At 42.3% G+C, this 19,919-nt stretch overlaps 1 protein-coding gene across 1 annotated transcript in view; it reads left to right on the forward strand.

The window, feature by feature from the left end:
* Window positions 1-442: 442 nt before the first annotated feature.
* The window catches only part of LRP8 (LDL receptor related protein 8), a 230,906-nt gene continuing 211,429 nt past the window's right edge, over window positions 443-19,919 (forward strand). Inside the window, exons 1-2 of the mRNA XM_081949607.1 lie at window positions 443-596; window positions 1,579-1,698. Of these exons, the coding sequence (XP_081805733.1) occupies window positions 476-596; window positions 1,579-1,698 (241 nt within the window). The 5' untranslated portion in view covers window positions 443-475. The remainder of the gene's footprint in view (window positions 597-1,578; window positions 1,699-19,919) is intronic.

Raw genomic sequence — 19,919 nt, forward strand, 5'->3', positions numbered from 1 at the left:
AGGGGTCCACTACCTCTCTTAAAAACTGGCTGTGCAATCCATCTTCTCACAAGTATTAGATTTAGTCAACTCGAATATGATTTGATTTCTTCAGGATTAGGATTTGGTTAATCGCCTCGACGCGGCACAGAGATGGTAAGCAAGGCTAAATACCGTTCACCACCTGATGAGGATTTTAAGAAAAATCCCCCACTTTAATCAGCCTATGTATATGATCACAGGAAGCTACTAGATCGCTTTGCCGCCGAGGTTTCCAAATCGCAAAAGAGGGGGGGGGGTCTCGCCTCCCGTGCTCGGGCTACATGGTCCCGCCTCCAGGTCGCCTATGGGGCGGGCATGCTCAGGTCTGGCTCGCTGGCTGCTGAAATCCCGCCCTGTGGGGGAGCGTCACTAGTCGGATTGAAATGCACACACGGCGGAGGAAACATCCGCCCGCCCGCAGTTAACAGTCTGCAAAGGTAGCGCGTGGGGCTGCATGCGACCAGCGGCGTCGGGGGGTCGAGAGCCAGCGGGGAAAGGACGCGCGATGTGTCGGCCAGCTCTGACCAGGCTGCTGCTCTTGCATCTGCTCCTGATCAAGCTCCACAGCGCCAGAGGTGGGTCGGGCAGCGAAGGGGGAAGGAGCCGGGCGGCTCGGCTTCAGAGCTGCCGGGCAAGCGCGCGCCAGGCGTTCGCCGGTGCCGGCTTGGTGCCGCTGCTCGGAAGTCGTGGGGTTGGCGTTCCGCGGTGTCCCCCCCACCCCACCCACGCCCCGCGAGAGGGAATCCGATTGTGTGTAGAGGGTGTGCGTGTGTGTGTAAACAGGAGAGACAAGAGCTATTGTGTAGCTTGGTTTCGCCCAGAGATCCGCGTGTGCAGGAAGACCATCCTAAACGTCCCGGAGTAATTGATAGGGTGCCACTCGGTGCTCCTGGAGAGAGTATCTTTCAGCTAACCTGGAGGCGGACAGACGGGTCTCACTCGCGACTATCATCTGTTCCAAAGCGGTTTTCATTCGCCATCTGCCCATTCATTCTCCGTTCCTCTTCTCCCGCCCCTGCCCCGGTTTAAATGCAACCAGGAATTAAGAGGAATAAATGCGCGACAGCTTGCCGTCGCCCCCCTTATACGAGCAAGACCCGAATGCATGTAGGATTGGGGTGGGGGGGACACACGAGAGAGAAAAGATGAGGAGACCCCGCATCTTTTCTGCGCCTTTCTTGTCTTGGAACGCTCCTTTGTTGTCCACCTGCTTTGCCGATCTCCTTCGCATCCAAGGGTAGGATCGGTCACACCTCCCTAAAAGTGACCTGCCCTGGGAAGAGCGGCGCGTTCTTTGGGGGAGACGCTTCCTCGCAAAATAGCCTTTTGTGCGTTTTCTGGGGAAAGCGAGAATCGTGGCCTAGCGCGTTGAGGGCTGCCGGCTAAGAAAGGAATTGCGAGGGATCGGCGGGGTGCGTGTGTGTGCGCGTTGTGTGGTTTTGTGTGTGTGTGTGTATGCGTGCGTGCACGCGCTTTTTCTTTTCGTGCACATTTATTTTTCGGTGAAATTCTAAAGAGACTGTATTGGATCTTCTCTCTCTCTTTGCTCTGTCGCAGGCTCCGAGAAGGAGTGCGAAGAGAACCAGTTTCAGTGCCGGAACAAGCGGTGCATCCCTTCCATTTGGAAATGTGACGAGGACGATGATTGCTTGGATAATAGTGACGAAGCAGACTGCCGTGAGTAGTAGTGTGGCCCTTTCTCTTGCAGGCAGAAAGGAGCAGGTGACGTAGGTCGCCGGGTTGAAGAGAAACGAAAGACGGGGAAGCAGAGATTGTGATGTTTGTGTGTTTGTGTGTGTAGTGGAAGCAGCCCTCTACAAGTTGTTCTCTGGGGGAAACACATGGGATGAAATGCGCCTCCGGGGTTGTTTTGCCAGTGACAGATCCACATTATCCCAGTTGTAGGAAGAACTGGATTAGAATGCGTGTCCAAAGCGGCCCTTTCTGCCGAAAGAAGGAGGATTATATACAGCTCTACCCCTGTCAGGGTTTGTTAAAATCTAGTGGCATTTCCGCGATTCGTGCCGCGTTTAGAATAAGCAGCTGAAGAGGTTCCCACCACCACCCTTTTGTAACAAAAAATAAGAATGAACGGGTAGAACAAATACCTGTTTCAAACTTCTGTGGCAGGCATCCACTCTCTTTATGAATGGAAGTGCCTCTTCTGCCGGGAGTTTTGTGATTGGCTGCTGGAGAAATGCCAGATAGGTCACATGGTACCCACTCTCCCATAAGGAAGGGGATGGGGTTGAATTCTATTGGACTACCAACTACTTTGAGACAGCCTCCCTTCCTTCTTCCCCTTTAAGGCCATGCCTTCCTGTCCTTGGCTGGGAGGGGAGAGAAGGCAGTTGTGGGAAGTTGGGCTGGGAATCTAAATTTACCCACTTAAAACCATTTATTATTGCTAAGTCCTGATGATAATTCTATTAGGATCAAGAATGATTAAGCTGCCTACTGAAAAAAAAAGTCAACTCAGGTGGGCTCAGTGTCATTAAATTCAGTGGCATTTATTTCAGAATGTGCATGCACAAATTCACCATTGTCCTAATCAAATGCTTCCAGATCCGAAATGCAAAGAGGGCGGGTTTATTTATTTATGCTGTTAAGGATAAATTATTCATTTAGTCAACCTGTGATGGAATTTTGTCCTTTAGGCAAACTTTTAAAGATTTTGAATAAATTGTATCACGGATGATAAGTTTTCTAGATTCACTTTTAGGCTGCTAACAAAAGTTTTGTAGTTGAGGTTTAGGAAGATATCTTGTGATTGGAACTCGGATGAACTGAGTATTAACTTGATGAGGGACTCTAAGCAGTGGTCCTTATTACTATTTTATCCTCATATTCCTAAACACAATCCTGTGAGGCTGTAGACTGAGGACAATTAGTCCAGTCACAATGAGATCACAACTAGATGAGAAATTTGAACCTGGTGCTTTCAGGCATTTTTTGAACTATTACCTTATACATTTGTAGAATATTGATTAGTTGTTGTTACATAGTGGTTGTGTTGACAAACAGCTGATTGTTGCTACATATTTAAAAATGCATTGCTCGTTAATGTTAAAAGATAGTTATGAATGTTCTCTAAATCTCAGATTCTTGCAGACGGAAAGTTAAATATTTGTGCAACAGATTTGCTTCCTGGTCTCACTGTCATAGAAGTTTATTGCGTGGAGAACACATTTGGAAGAGAAACAATACATTCTACTGTATCTGAAGTAGAAAACTCTGAATATTGGTGTGAGGGTAACCTTTTTATGAGCTTCTAAGGTATAAACAGCTGTTGCAGTTCAGTTTCATTGGGGTATGTAGTCATTCTCTATGCAAACATTCTAGAATTTATCATACTGTTGATTTTTCAGGCTTACAAACACCCTCATTAAATAATTCAGAAGATACTTTCATTTTTCCTGGATCCTCAGCCTTTTTTTCCAATTTCTTGCTCTTCCCCTGAACAAACTGGATGTGCCTGACGAAGCATAATAAAATTTAAATTAACCATCTAGTTTGGTCCACAATTTCATGCTATGGGTGAATGTGTGATGATTGGGAGAAAACTTGAAACGGTAGAAACTGGTGGGATGAGAAAAAGAGTTTGCCTCGTCTTTTGGCTTTAAAAGCAGTTTCCCTGCCATCATTTTATACAGGATGTATATACAGGATGCATATTGAATCATTGCAAACACGCCTTTAAACAGTCTTATGGTTCATAAAAAGGACAGTCCTTTCAGAACATGCCATACTTAAGTGGTGTTTTCCAACTAGGAAAAGCCCTTTTAATGATAATCAACTTCTTCATTTTGATCTCTATATCTAATGACAGGCCTTTGAATATTGCTTCTCTTCATCCCCACTAAAGTTACTTTTGTCTCCTTTTCCATGTTTGCATGCCTAAAGCTGCTGATTGAAGTTACTCGTGGCTATGTTGCACAGATGATTTATGTCAGGCTTAAAGGCAGAATATGCGTGCTAAGATAGGCATAGGCAGGATGCAAAAAAATGTATAGGAATCATCCAAGATCTACTGTCTATTCTACTATTCTGTTATAACCTCTAGAATAGAGGGTGTTTTTTAAAAAAAATCTTAGTATATGTAGGATGTATGACTTCAACCCCCAGAATTCCCCAGGCAGCATGCTGGCTGAGGAATTCTGGGAGTTGAAGTCACACTTCTTACATGTTGCAATGTTTGAAAAATACTGCTCTAGAATGAGGGGATGGGTGCATGTGTTCAAACATTTCAGCTTGCACCTTTTTTTTTTTTAGTTTTAAAGAGACATGTTAGGTAAAATGGGTTCTGGCCCCATCACTTGTAGACAGTGGCCCCAGTTTTCTGTAGCCTTTGGGCTGATTCAGGGGTGTCAAACTCGCGTCATGGTGGCATCACATGACATATTGGGACTTTTCCCCCCTTCACTAAACTGGGTGATGCATCCAGCCGGCAGGCCGCGAGTTTGATAGCCCTGAGCTGGTTGAAGGGCATTCTGATCTAGGAGAACGGGAAACAAAGCATCACTTTCTTTTTTCTGTTTCAGTTAGATACATAAAATGAATTGATACTTTACTAATAAACTATAAATTAACTGTGGAGAAGGCAGTCTTTTTTCCCCAGCAACTTTATAATTGCTGCTATTTATACTTCACTGCTTAGGGGCAAGCCAGAAGCAAACATTTACACTCAGAATCTTAGCTGCTTCAAAAACTTTAAATGTTCACTTGCTACATTATCTTTCTTTTCAGAAATAACAGCCTGGATCGGCTTATAAAATAAATTACCCCTCGTAGGCATAGCTAAATAAATGTTTCCTAATTTAAAAAAAGGAAGCAGTATATTTAAGGGGCATAATGAACAAATTATTATTTTTCTGTGGGGAAACAAAGCGGAGCTGGATTAGCTGGCGGTACTTGCTGTCCTCCTTCAAAGCAGCCTTTGAACAGAGTCTTGCTGTTCCTGGATTTCCCACTTCCGGGCAGTCCCAGCGCTTGCCCAATATGAGGGGAAAGTTAGCTTTAAGGGGCTGTTTTCAGCAGCCAACTATAATAAGTCATTCCCTCCGCAGTTTTGCCTGTCTATGCATGATAGATAAGATTTGGCTATTAAAGATTCTGTCCTCTCTGAGTTAGTCTTTTGTGGAACAATCCCAAAAGATTTGAAGATAATTCTATACATTGTTGAGCCTAATGGAGGGAAATTGAGGCTAAAATTATGATTTCCTGATGGAAAGGATGTTTGTCAAAAAGTTGGTGTTTCTGTAACACGGGAATGTGCAGCTTTTTCAGTGGTGATCTGCACTTCACAAGGGAGTGATTTGTTGAGGACCACATGCCAAATGGATGCGTGACCAGAACAAATGGGAGCTGTATGACTTAAGACAAAAAAATGGAATGTGATATGGTTTTATTTGCAACTAAATTAAATGCACTTTAGTTGGGCCACTCCCTAATATGTTTAATCAGTTCCTGTTTATGTCTTCTTAAAAATGATCATCTGATGACACATTTTTGGAGTGGCAAGTGGACCACACTCAAATGTTTTGAGGGATCGTATGAAATACTGGAGTCTTATTTTTCTACTTCTGAAAGATCAGGGATCACTTTCTGTAAAGCTATTCAGTGACAAGATTCTACAAAAGGATAACCTTTATTTTGACCACTGGTTCTTCTGATGCCATATGGTCAAGAAACTGTTTTTCTTCCATCACCTCTCCACCCCTCCCTTTGGATGGAGGGGGAGAAAGAAGGAAGGGAAGGAAGAGAAAACGTGAAGGGAAGCACACACAATTATGCCACCAATTATTCTTACCTATGTTTTTTTAGACATGAATACAGTGATGTTCTGACATTCTTGATGCTTATAAAAATGTAATAATTTCAATTCCTGTATTGAATTAATGCACCGTTCTGTTTTGCTCTGCGCAACAAGCAATTTGAAGAACGGCTGCCTGAAACCAATTTAGTCTAATAATCTTTATCCAATTTGACCTTGGAAAATTCCCACCACAGCAGGAGTCCCAGTTCATCTGGTATTTTAGACTGTAGCCTGATTGGCTTAATGGTTTATCCAGTCCAGGAGGTTAGCAATAGTTGATGAGGCAATCATAATCAAAGCATGCAGGTTATCAGTTAAAGTTAGAATTAAAATCAGTCTGTGCATTCCTTCCATCTCCCTTCGTCTGGTTTATGTTAATTATATTAAGCATTATTTCTGAACTAGCATAAGTACACTTCTAAACTAGAGGGAGAAAAAGCAATTTCTCATCATGAAGACAAAAGGGGTTGTAACTATTTTATTTCCTTCCCAACAATAAGGAAGCAGTTTATCATTTCTGCCTTCTGGGCTTTTTTTTTAGTCTTACAACTTTGGAGGTGAGATTCTTCGTGATCTCTCATCTAAACACTTACCTACTTATTGTCCTGTTTAGCTTTTGGGGATTAACCAAGTATGATAGAATGTAATGCAGAATAGTAGGTCTTTCCCAGAGGAAAAAGAGACAGCTGAACTTAGAATGTCTGATCAGCAGGAAGAGGTGAAATGCAGTTCGTTCACAAAGTATATTGAATACTTATTGGAGATAGCTATTTTAGTCTGGCAGGATCCTGTTAATAAGGCATCTGACCAAACACAAAGAAATGCCCGCTCGCTCACCCAATACCGGTGCAGGAAAACCCCAATGGGATATATGAACTACTGGGGAAGGAGAATTGGCTTTCACCCTCTTCCTGCCTTCCAGACATTCAAAGCTGTGACTTTGAACTACATTTCATCTGAACAAGGGTTAAGTCAAAGACTTGCCTAGTGGTAGAATCTACAACAGGTGAATCAAACTCATGGTCTGCCGGCCGAATGCAGCCCATGGGCCGTTTAAATCTGGGCCATGAAGCCCTGGAAACAGCAAAGGATTGGCCTGCGATACTTCTGTCAGCAAAAATGAAGCTCAGGAGGGCCACACACGGCCCTTCAAAGCTACATTTTCACTGGCAGAGCATTGCAGGACGCCGTTGCAACCAAAAACGGAGCTTGGGATGGCCGTGTGCGGTCCTCAGCACGCTGGCCATGCCCCCCCCCCCCAGCCACACATACTCTGAGATCAAACAGAACCCTGATGCGGCCCTTAATGAAATCGAGTTTAATCCGAATTGAACTGTTAAAAAGCTATTTTTTGAAATGGCCATGGCCGATGTAACTTTTGAATACAAAGCCAATCCTAGAGATCAGCTTCTTCTGTGAACTCCTGTTAATATCACTAGATTTTTGTTTATTCATTTGCTGTTGGCTTTCACAGAGTAGCCAAGAGAGGGGTTAGTTGTTGTTGGTAGTTCTTTAGAATATTTACAATAGAGAACAGCTGTGCTTTATAAGACAATGTGATCCTGATTAAAGAATTTTTTTTTCTTAAGCAGAAGCACCAGTGATAAAAGCTTTTATGTCCTTGGCAAAGCTCTTAGGAAACAAAATATTCTAAGAGAATATGTATTATTCACACTTGTGCTGAAGATATGAATAGGTTTGTGGGAGTGAGGCAGTTTCAGTTAAAGAAGACATTTAGATTTCTCTGTCTGTCAACAAGCTTGCAACAGAGAAAAAGATAATTTTTACCAGGGACAAATTATTTTGAGTTAGTCAATGCCAAAGAATGAACTTTATGGAACAAGCTCCGGATGTACCTCTTTATATAACGTTTCATGCCTTTGACCTATTATGTGTTTCCTATGGAAGGGCCCTGGGTTCCAGAAAATAATGAAATATTTCTTTGCAGAAGCTGGAATGAATGTTTTCATTGTAGGTTGCCACATTCTTCTATTACAGAGGTGGTTTCCTACTGGTTCGGAACGGTTCAGCTGAACTGGTAGTAACTTGGCAGCCTAGGTTGCTGGAACTGGCAGCAACCCAGGCCTGCCACGCCTCCAAACCATTTCTCTTGGTGACGTTGTAGGTGCTGCCATCTTGTTTTTGCCTTCTGCGCATGCGCAGAGCAAATTTTGTTGCACTGCACATGCGCACACGCACACACGTCGCGTCCCTGAGCGAACCAGCAGTAGTGGCAGCTGGAACCAGGGGTGGGTTCCTGCCAGTTCTAACCTCTTCTATAGAAGAGATTCCACAAATCTACAGTGACCGGTTCCAGCTCCCTCCCCCCACCCGTCTGCACATCATCAAGATGAAGAGCGAGAGGAGGAATTCTGGGAGTTGAAGTCCACAAGTCTTAAAGTTGCCAAGTTTGGACACCCCTGCCTTAGGCTGAGATGATATGACTGAACCAAAGACATGCAGTTAGTTTCTTGCTTAAAATGGGACTAGAACTTGCTGCCTCAGAGTTTGTAGTCCAGCACACAAAGCTTGGCTTTTTCATGCTGAGTGGCATCTCAGCTAGATGGCACCATTGATCTCACCTTGGCTGAATCGGAGAAGCTAACCTGGGTCAAACATAGTCAATCCTTGGTAAGATATCCATGGAGCTCTGCAGTGATTTTTTTTTGAGGAAAAAAAAAAGATGCAGGAAAGGGCAGAGGACTTGAGGTGAAGTCTTTACAGTAGCCGTGTCTTTTCCTGGTATTGTGCAGCTGCCTTCTGAAGGGCAATCTTAGGACAAGTGGGTTTGGTTTAAGAGTTGTGACAAGTGCTTATATGCATCCATAAACTATCTGAAGCATTTCCTGCTTGTCAGAGCTAAATACTGTACAGCCCTAGTAACTAGCATGTGACCAAGGCTGTTGGCCAAACTGCTAAGTTGAAAAAGATTCCAAAAGGCTAATGTGGCAAACTACTTCTGTATTGTGCCAAAACAATTACAGGAATACATTTTGCAATCACCCAGTGTCTAAGCTTGAAGTACATTAAAAAAAAATACTTACGGTATATTTATTATCATAGGCATTGTATACAGCTCTGGGTATATTAGTACTATACTCAAACTCCTAAAATTCCCAACCCATATGGCAGCGATGGCGAAACTTTTTTGGCTCGCGTGCCATAAGTGGGGGGAGCGCAGGGGGGTTGTGTGCAGGCGTGCCACACCCATAATGCAATGCGCGACCCCCAGTGCGCATGCGCGCACTGCAGGCGCTCCCCCTTCCATTTTTACAAGCTTTTTTCGCCCTCCCCAGGCTCTAGAGGCTTTATAGGAGCCTGGGGATGGCGAAAACAGCCTCCCCCCCCCCGGACGCCCTCCGGAGGCGTCAGGGAAGCCTCTGGACAGTCCCTGATGCCTTCGGAGCGCTCACTTCCAGTTTGCTCGGAGGGTCGTTTTAAGCGTTCCGAAGGCTTCAGGGACTGTCCGGAGGCTTCCCTGACGCCTCCGGAGGGCTTCCGGGGGGGCAGGGGAAGCTGTTTTCGCCCTCCCCAGGCTCCTATAAAGCCTCTGGAGCCTGGGGAGGGCGAAAAATGGCTTTAAAAAAGGGTGAACTCAGCTGGTCAGCTGACAGGGCAGCGCCTCGCATGCCCTGACAATTGGCTCCATGTGCCACCTGTGGCACGCGTGCCATAGGTTCGCCATCACTGCCATATGGCTAACAATTGGGAATTCTGGAAGCAACAGTAGCAACACAAGTGGAAGATCCCAGAGTACAGAAAGTTGTGAATTGTGAATAATGATATGGTTTCCTGTCAGATCATATGTATGGATGAGGTAGGAAAAGTCTTTGAAGAAGATGAAGGCAAACATGACTGCATGGAAAATATATTGATTCATAATTCTGCTCAGTTTGATCTATCCAGATATCTTTGAGGAGCTTATATATATATATATATTGGTGGTAACATACAAGCTATTGTCCATTGGTGGATGCTTGAAACATATCAGATTCTGTGTATTGCACAGATGCAGCTTCTGTCTGAATGACCATCCATAACATAAATGCCTGTTTGCAATTTTCCTGCTCTAAAAGGGGGGAAATTCAAGGCCAATTAATGTCCTCTCTGTATGAGATTGCTCATTTTTATGGGAGATGATAGTCATAAACAGTAATTGGCACTTTATACTAAAAATATTTGAATAAGCAAAATATTACCCAAAAAAATATGTTTCATTTGTGCATTCTACCATGCATCACTATAATATATTAGGAGTTTCCAAGCTGAAATGCTGATATTGATTGATTTTTAGAATACTTCTAGTGAATGTCACTAAACATGTTTCAGTTTTGTTTTATAAATATCATGGTAGGGGTGGGATGTCTGAAAGAAATATGTGAATTGCAAGATTGATGTGGCCCTAAAACATCAAATATCTGATTATAGAACTGATATGGCTATCAAGATGAATTTTATTCAGGATGCTCTTTCCCAACTTGGTCTTTCAACAGTGTACACTTCACTGCTGTAATTGTGTCCATCTTCCTTGCTGCTGGTTGTCCTCTTCTCTTTTTTTTCATCTTTCCCATTATTATAGGTGTCTCAAGAGAGTTAGGTCTTTCCATAATGTGTCTTGAATTATGATAATTTGAACCTAGTCTTTTGTATCTTGAAGAAGCACTCTGGATTCATTCATTCTATTATCCATTGGTGTTTGTTTATTTGTCTATCCATATTAATATCTAGGATATCTCTAGTGGTCTTCAGCATAAGTATTTAAAAGCATCAATACTCTTTTTCCAGGGACGCGGTGGCTCAGTGGCTAAGACGCTGAGCTTGTCGATCAGAAAGGTTGGCAGTTTGGTGGTTCGAATCCCTAGTGCTGTGTAATTGATTGAGCTCCCAATACTTGTCCTAAACTGCCAACCTAGCAGTTTGAAAGCATGTAAAAATGCAAGTAGAAAAATAGGAACCACCTTTGATGGGAAGATAACAGTGTTCCATGTGCCTTTGGCCATTAGTCATGCTGACCACATGACCACGGAGATGTCTTCAGACAGTGCTGGCTCTTCGGCTTTGAAATGGAAATGAGCACCACCCCCTAGAGTCAGGAATGATTAGCACATATGTGTGAGGGGAACCTTTACCTTGCTCTTTTTCCTGCTTATTCAAATCCAGTTTTTGCTTCCATAGTGCATCAGGCAAAGCTGTTGCTTGCACATTTCTAACTTTGTAGACATAGATGCATCAAAACATCAGAATATCTTTTAAAATGCCTTTTTTGATTTCATTGCACATTTCTTCTAGTCCCCTACCAATGAAATTCAGGACTTCAAAGTAATTTCTGATTCTTGATTTTCTTCTGGAAAATGTTAGGTATATGTTCAAATTCATATCATAGAAAGTATGATGACTTTGTAATAGCCTAATAGATATTCAATCACTGATTCCATTGCATCCTTCCTGGCAATGAATTGCCAGGTCCTTAATTTTTGCATCTTGAATAGTAAACAGTAGGATCTTCTGATGAAAGTATTCCATTCCAGTCCATTTCAATTTTCCTAAGACTAAGATATTGGTGTGTAATTGATTCTTTTGATCTTCTATCGTGTTGAGCTTTTTCATGTTCATGCTTCTTATATTCTGTGTTGCCAGTGTAATTCTATCCCGACAGCTTCAGGTTTTCTTTTCTTGCATGGAAATATCAGTCACTAGACATCCCACAGTTTTTTATCTTGCTTTACATGTATGGCTCAGAAAAGGCCTGATGCTGCTTGCCTAGAGAACGACAAAGCACGGCCCCTTGAAAGTAAATATTACATTATGATGCTGACTTGCTGATCAGGGATTTGTATGGGGATCAAGATGGCTAGTTGGCAGGCTCAGGAATGCATTTTTAAAAAAACGAGCCTTTTTTTACTGTGCTTGTAAGTCTCTTGGAATGTGGTAAATCAGAAGAAAACACTATATAAAGATTTTTTAGGAAATAAAGATTTTGATTAGAGAGCATTATTACTAATAGGTCTGCGCTGAAGGCTTGTATTGTTACTTACTTGAACATTGTAAAGTGCTTTGTTGGAACAGATAAAATTCTTCATTGTCTTGAGGACTATTTTCATTTTATACAACAATTATACAATAGAAAATCGGAAGGGACCTTGGAAGTCTTCTAGTCCAACCCCCTGCCTAGGCAGGAAACCCTATACCGTTTCAGGCAAATGGCTATCCAACATCTTCTTAAAGACTTCCAGTGTTGTGGCATTCACAACTTCTGGAGGCAAGCTGTTCCACTGATTAATTGTCCTAACTGTCAGGAAATTTCTCCTCAGTTCTAAGTTGCTTCTCTCCTTGATTATTTCCACCCATTGCTTCTTGTTCTACCCTCAGGTGCCTTGGAGAATAGTTTGACTCCCTCTTCTTTGTGGCAACCCCTGAGATATTGGAACACTGCTATCATGTCTCCCCTAGCCCTTCTTTTCTTGCCTAAATGTAGAACTTTACTCTTTTACCATTGAATTTCATTTTATTTCATTTTGTTTCATTTTTTTCCTCTGGCACTAAGGACTAATTCCAACTCTCTTGGTAGACTCCCAGAACTTCTTCTGCATATTTGAGAAGTCAGAAAAAGTGATGATCCTAAACTTATTTCAGATATTTATGTAGTGTTTCCTCCTTGAATATTGATATAAATTTGAGTACAGGATGTGGGGTGGGGGGGAACGTTGATTGTTTGAATGCTTGTGAAAAGAAATGCACATTATAAACATTTTGTATTTTATGCAACAATGGTTGGAAGCCATTGCCTATGGCAGGGGTGTCAAACTCAAGACCCTCCTGGGGCCCGTTTTCGGCTGGCAGAGTGCTGCAGGAGGCCCTGGAGGGTGAAAACAAGATATGGGGGGGGGGCATGGCTCCCACACATCCTGTTTTGTCAGATGGACTTCATGAGGCGTCCGTCACGTTTCCCCCCCAGCTCGCACAGAAGTACAATGCTGATCTGGCCCTTGAAGAAATCCAGTTTGACACCCCTGGCCTATGGTGTGGAAGTTATAAGCAATTCAATGTAAAGTGGCCTCTTTAAAATGTTTGTTGCTTTGCACAAGGTAGATGTTACCAGTATGTATGATATTTTATGACTAATGCTGATGCGATGATCTACAATGTACAACATAGCAGATTTAAATGCTGGACCAAATTGGTAATACCAATTCAGCTTCAATGTATCACTCCTTTCTTGGAGAAAACCGAATTACACTTGTTGCAAACAAATAAATAAAAACTTATACCCATTTAGGACAGTTTCAGGATTCTGTTTTTCAAATGTATTATCACAATAATAAAACTGAATGTTTTTTCCCGGTTTATAAACAGGTTTGCTACAATTACTGTCTGGCATTTTCTGTTTGGATTTTTCCCCGCACTGGTGGTACAGAGACTGTTTCTTCATTTTTATAATACCATACAGTATTCAGGAACAATTTGCAGAATTGAGGGAGCAGGCATATTTTGCATTTATATGACATTCTTGGGCTACATTTACTTTCTAAAAATCCATTAACTCTGGTACAAAAATGGAGTCACGATAATTCAACTCTTTTTCTACCGTCCCTTCTCCATCATACCTGTTCCTACTTGAGATTGCTATCACCTCCAAATATGCTAATTCCCAATAATTTTGGCAGATATGTGCATATTTGGATTCGTTTCTCGTTGTGGGAGAGCTATCTATTCCAGATGGGGATCCACTGAATCTTTGACTGGTGGGCTGAAATGGGATCTTATGAAGTGGATTTATATAGGAAATCCTTTTATCATCATCTAGTATAGATCTTGTAAATTACATTTTTAACAAGCATACATAAAATATCTGTACTCCTAATTTGGGGGCTGAAACTTAACTGACATGGTTGATCTTTAGAAACCAAGAAGGGTTAGTTCTGATTAATATTCAATAGGAAACTGCCACACAACCCCAGAGCTGTAGACAATATTGGGAAGTGAAAAGACAATCTGGAAAATGTAATTTGCCAAGAAAAGAACTTGGATGTGTTTATCACCGAATTTGAGGACCATCTTTATAGAATACTTTATAAACTCTGCAATTGCAGACAAACAGAACTCTTCTCGTGTAATAAATTCAAAGTCAAAACACATGGATTTTTTTTGAGATGTAAGACATAGATGACCCTTTGATTTATACTTTGCTGTAAAATTATGAAATTCAGATCTGGATTGGAATCGTAAAACATTGATCGATAAAGAGTAAATATTCCCAAGAAAATAGAAGACAATTCAATTTTAAATCAAGAAGGGTCTTGCGTTTTCCCCCTCTGTACACCCATGGAGAAGGGAAAAAACAATTGTATGTGCAGAGATTCTAGATCGTGACCTTTAATGCGCATGCAGACAAAAAAGATCAGCGGCACACTTTATATAAACTGTAGTATGTGTTTTCCTTTTTAAAATCAACTCCTGAGTATTTGTTACCTTGACTGTTTTTAATATTAGTGTGACATCCACTGGATTAGGACTTTTTTTTTTTGCAGAAAAGCTTATTAAAAATGCCTTCCATTCCATTGTTGTCCAACAGAGCAGAGTTAGTCTATGTCAATTCTGTCTCTAGTTGTTTTGGGAGACTGCAATACTAAAAGGTCTTTCCAAACCGCTTCCATTGAATCTACAGTATATGCTATCATTATGTCAGCTGCCAAGAGTGGGGTTGGCTGATTAAACTAGGATTAACGCTATTGTTCTCCCTGGACTAATTCCTTCCAGATGTAATATCATTCAGCATGCCCCAAGGAACAGTTGAATGCCACAAACTTCAATCTACTGTGAATATCAATGGTCTGCCCTCCAAAGAATCAACCAGTCTCTGTAGCTTATTGGAAGTGCAAAACTGCAGCATGACCCTTTTATGATTTGATAGAGATAGCCTCAACAGAAGGTTAACTATAGATGAATGAAAATCTGTCTCTTTCTTTGATAATTGATGCCTTACAGATGCAAGAAAATGAATGTGCTAAGCCATAGGTCATTAATGGTTCACTATTGTTCTTAATACAGAAAAGCCAGATTCAGGCTCTGGTAAGTAAATAAGGTTATGAAAGACCCAAAGTTTGAAATCTTGAAAAACAATTGAATTGGCAATCAATAAGGAAAACATTAAATTTGATTAGAGAGTGGTCTGAGTTCAGCTATTCCAAGTAGAAGCCAAATTTCTAGAAGCCGGCATGGGTTTGTTAAAAGCAGGTTATGCTAAACAAACTTTATTGCCTTCTTTGATAAAGTGACTAAATTAGTGAACTATGGAAATGCTGTAGATATAGTATGGTTAGACTTTATTAAGACATTTGATGAAATAGACCTCCGCCTACTTCTTGGTAAGACAGAACAATGTGGAATAGATAGTACCTCCATAGCACCTGAGGGCAGGGAGGAACTTCCTGACAGAGAGAATGATTAGTCAATGGAACAGCTTGCTTCCCAGAGTTGTGGATGTTCCATCATTGGAAGTTTTCAAGAAAATATTGAATGACCTTAGCACAGACCCAATCCAACTTTCCTTTAGCCAGGTCCTTCAACCTATCACAGGCACCTCCAACTAACTCATTTCATGAACCAAACAAAAGGTATAAAGATTTTAGCCTGAAATTAGAGACCAATGCAGAAACAAATTGCATAAGGAAATAATTTTGTCTTATGTGACTGTGTGGGAAAAGTCCCTCACCGGAATCATTCAGAACAAGATTGCAACATCATTCGGAATAAGATTGCAAGATAAATATAGCAAATCACAGCACTTACAAAGTGCTATCCAAAATTCATACCTTCCAAAATCTTGAACAAGGAAGCCCAGTTCAAATTGTCAAAGGCCTTCTCTGCATCTAAGAAAATCAGTGCAGCTGGTTTTTCATTACGTTGTTCCAGATATTCCAAAATATCCAACACATTTCTAACATTTAATTGTTTTTTAAGGTAAAGATCCACTCTGATCCTGGAATTACATATTTCTCAAATTTGATTCTGAGTTGACATTACATTTTGAAGAGGCTTTTCTGGTAGACCTCATAGTTTAATATAATCAATTGTTCCAGTAGAACTAATAAAATATGAATTAATGCAATTTGTCAGTGATAGTACCGAACATACTTTGATATATGTCTTTAAAATATACCTTGTAGTTAATAAATCAGCATGGTATATAGATTAGGACTAATAACACTGATATGCTTAGTCAGGCTTCATTGTGTTGGTAGTTTCCTCCATTAGTACAGTCTACTATTGTGTTAAAGAGGAAAGTAGAGATCAGCTAGAGTTCAGGGGAAAATGTCAAAAAGCATAAAAATTTGTTTTAACCTGTGTTACTTTTGCTTAGATAACTGGACCTGACTCTGAACTTGCTGCATGGTATGTAACATCAGATTCATCAAACCAGTGCATCTGGCATCCAAACTTAAAAGCCTTTTGTTCAAAAGCATCTTCCATGACCAGGTTCACATGCAATGTTAAATAATAGAATGATAAATATGTTTCTGACTCAGTGAGACATAATATATGTTCCAAGAAAGAAAAGAGTTTACAAAAATCTGCAATAACTATCGAGCCACAACTGCTATAAAATTCAGTATTTATTTATTGTTTTTAGAATTCAGATATAACTTATGTTAATATTTGAATGGTGTATATTTTTATGTATCCCTAGCGCCCTCCCCCCTCTCTCTCTCACACACAACACACACACAGATACACACACACACAATGACTCAACTTCCAGACAACTCTACTTGGATGTCTGAGCATCTTCATCGACATATTAGAGAAGGGTCATAGTTTCATATTGCAGCATTTGCTTTACTTCTAAGCACATTTTCTTCATTTATTTCATTTAAACAACTTTGGCTGTTCATTTCACTATTGTAGTTGCATTCTAGATTTAATCCATAGCATCAATGAATAGGACCAAGAGACACATTTGTATCTGAAATGCTAGTTTAAATGGACAAGGAATCTTTTTGTATAACAAGACACGTAATGATGCTATTAGAAAGTGTAGTGTAGCCAGATTTATTTGGAAATTCTTGTACTGCGATCTAGTGCTAATGTTCCTCACCCCCTCCCCCTCAGAAAAACAACTGTGTTTGGGAGGAGTGTAATCATAAGATTTGCTGTTGACATATTGAATACATTTACAAAATGATGTTTTGTCCTTGTTTTGTTATGTTCAAATCTAATCAGTTTCCTTGATTAAATGAAAAAATAATGTCCATTATTTTGTTTCCCTTTGTAAGTGGAGATTGCAAACAACAAAAGGAATCTTTCAGCCTGTCGGTCAAGATTTCCTCCTAGCCATGAGAATTTTAAAAATCTGAAAGTTAGAAAACGTGTGATTATTTGACTTCCAAAATTTGTTTGGAGATAAAAGCTGATCACATCACCCCATGACACTGCAACCGTCATAAATACAAGCCAGTTACCAAGCACTTGAATTTTGATCATGTGACCCTGGGGATGCTGCAAAGGGAATAAGTGTGAAAAATGATCAGAAGTCACTTTTTTCCATGTCATTGTAACTTTGAAACTTAATGAATGGAGTGTTGTAAATTGAGGACCACGTGTATTATCTTTCTTATGGCCCCCATTTATTTTATTCTGGGGAGAGCAATTAATTTTACTAAAGGGCCACATGAGAAACTGGGACTTTTGTGAAGGGTTGCCCCTGCCACCACCCCACTTCCCACTGATGTTATCTCCCTGACAATGCTTGATCCCTGGCCTCTGTTGCTGGCCCGCCAATGCCACCCACTGTCAGCTCCAGCCAGCCCAGCCAAGCGAACGTCGTGGCAATGCTGCAGAACGGCCACCTGTACCACACTTGGTACATATAACTTTGACCCCTTCCAGGCAAAGCCGTCTCGTTGTGTTAATAAAGTTTGATTTTCTTGAAACCACTGGTCCATTGGGAGTGCTGCTTTGATCGCTCTGGAGAGGTCCTCCCCTGGGCATACAAGTGACGTGGCGGCATTTACTAGAAGGGGGAGGGATACCCTTTGAGGTCTGAACCCACCACAAGAATTTGGAGGCCTCTAGGCCCCGCCAAGATTGTCGCCAAAACAAGTTAGATGGGCCTTGTATTTTTGGCGATTCAACTTCCAATTAAAATATATACTGGGCGGCAAGAACTTCTTAGCTGATGCCCTCTCCTGCAAATCACAGTATCAAAATAAAAGGGAGGATTTAGTGCAGGCTATCATCCCGACCCCACAGCCTAGGGTGCTGGCCACTCAACAGGCCGCACCGGCACCAAACTCGTATGCCCAGGGAGAGGACCTCTCCAGAGCGATCAAAGCAGCACTCCCAATGGACCACTGGTTTCAAGAAAATCAAACTTTATTAATACAACAAGAGGGCTTTGCCTGGAAGGGGTCGAAGTTATATTTACCAAGTGTGGTATGGGTGGACGTGCTGTGGCGCTGCCATGACGTTCGCTTGGCTGGACATTTTGGGTTCCTCAAGACTCTGCATTTAGTAAATCGCCAGTTCTGGTGGCCCCACATGAAGAGGGACATGAGGAATATGTAAGGAGTTGTGTTGTTTGCACTACCATGAAGGCCTGGCCTCCTGGACTTTTACAGCAGGTGGCAGATCCAATTCGGCCATGGGAACAGATAGCCATGGACTTCATCGTGGATTTACCGGACAGCCAAGGGGACAAGGTCATTTGGACAATAATAGACCTGTTTTACTGTAGCTTCGGCGGTAGGGGCTACAGCTGGGTTTAGTCACAGCCTGATTGGTCCAGAGACTGAGGGAATTTTCTTAAGTATCCTTCCTTCCCTATAGGCTCCCAGTTTCCCTCAGTCTTTGGTCCAAGCACTAGCTGTGGCTCCAGTGAGGTATTTATTAAAATTTATATTTCCTAATTTGGTTGATTGGACATTCTAAAATTTCCATAAAAAAATTAGACTGCTGGCCATAGAGATTGTTCCTCAACCTCATCAAGGTAAGGAGAGCCCTAGCCTCCTACCCTGGGTCCAAAGGGGGAGCTTGCCTGATCCCTGGGTGTGCAGGGGTGGCAGGTTTCAATCACAGTGAAGCAGATTGCAGGCTCTGCTGGCGGCATTTGATTGTCAGATCGTTTCAAATTGAAGGTCGCAAGTCTTGCCGCGGCTTTTACAACTCACCGCTGCTGTAAGGTTGTGCTGCCGCCAGAGCCTCGCCGCGAGTTTAAGAATTAACTGTGGCTTTAATTACGTTTTGAGAGGCGTGCCTAAGTTGTTAAGTCGTCTCATGCGACGTGACGCGGCTCGTAAAGGAGCGCGGAGCGTGAATTGATTGATCTAGCTGCTGCAGGAGTTCCAAGGGGATTTTGCACGCCACGAGGCCACAACCTCAGAGCCATTGATACCGGGCACCTTCCCCCTCGATATACGAGGCATGGCAGCGATTTTTGGTGTGACCTCTTGGGCGGTGGCCATTTTGTAAGACAGCGGCCTGCATCGGGGCCATTGACCAAGGCCCACAGACATCTGCTCCTCTGGCCTACTGTCTATATCGTGGTCATTAATTGAGGCCGATAGTCTCCTTCTCTTCTGACCAGCTACCTGGAGCATGGCCATAAATCGAGGCCGGCAGGCTTGCCACAGTCAATCCAGACACAGGCCATGTAAATGAGGCATGGCCTCCACAGCCCCTGAATCAGTGCAGGCCCAGGGAGAAATGGCAGAGGAAGGCCAAAGCAGACTCAGGACCAGGGCAGCGGCCTCAAGACCTGCAGCTGACCAGCACCCTTCCAGAGCGGCTGCTAGAGATGAGTCAAGGAGACAGAAAGCCTTAGAAAAACAGGTGGCCAGGGCTGAGAGGCTAGCACAAGTTGTTAGGCCTGAATCTCCTTGTAGATCCAGATCCCCTATAGGGCCCAGTTCTCACCATTCCGGCTCGCCCTCCAAACGCTTCAGCCCTTCTTCCCCTTCCATCTCCCCTGCATGGCCTCGCAGACAGGTGGCTTCTCCTTCACCTCCCATCACACCAAGATCATATAGGGAGGGGGGAGGGGATCCAGGAGAAGGGGGATCTCGGGACTATCTCCCATCCGCACAAC

Source organism: Natrix helvetica (genome assembly GCF_964273705.1).
Source record: "Natrix helvetica genome assembly, chromosome: 3".
Taxonomy (NCBI): Eukaryota; Metazoa; Chordata; class Lepidosauria; order Squamata; family Natricidae; genus Natrix; species Natrix helvetica.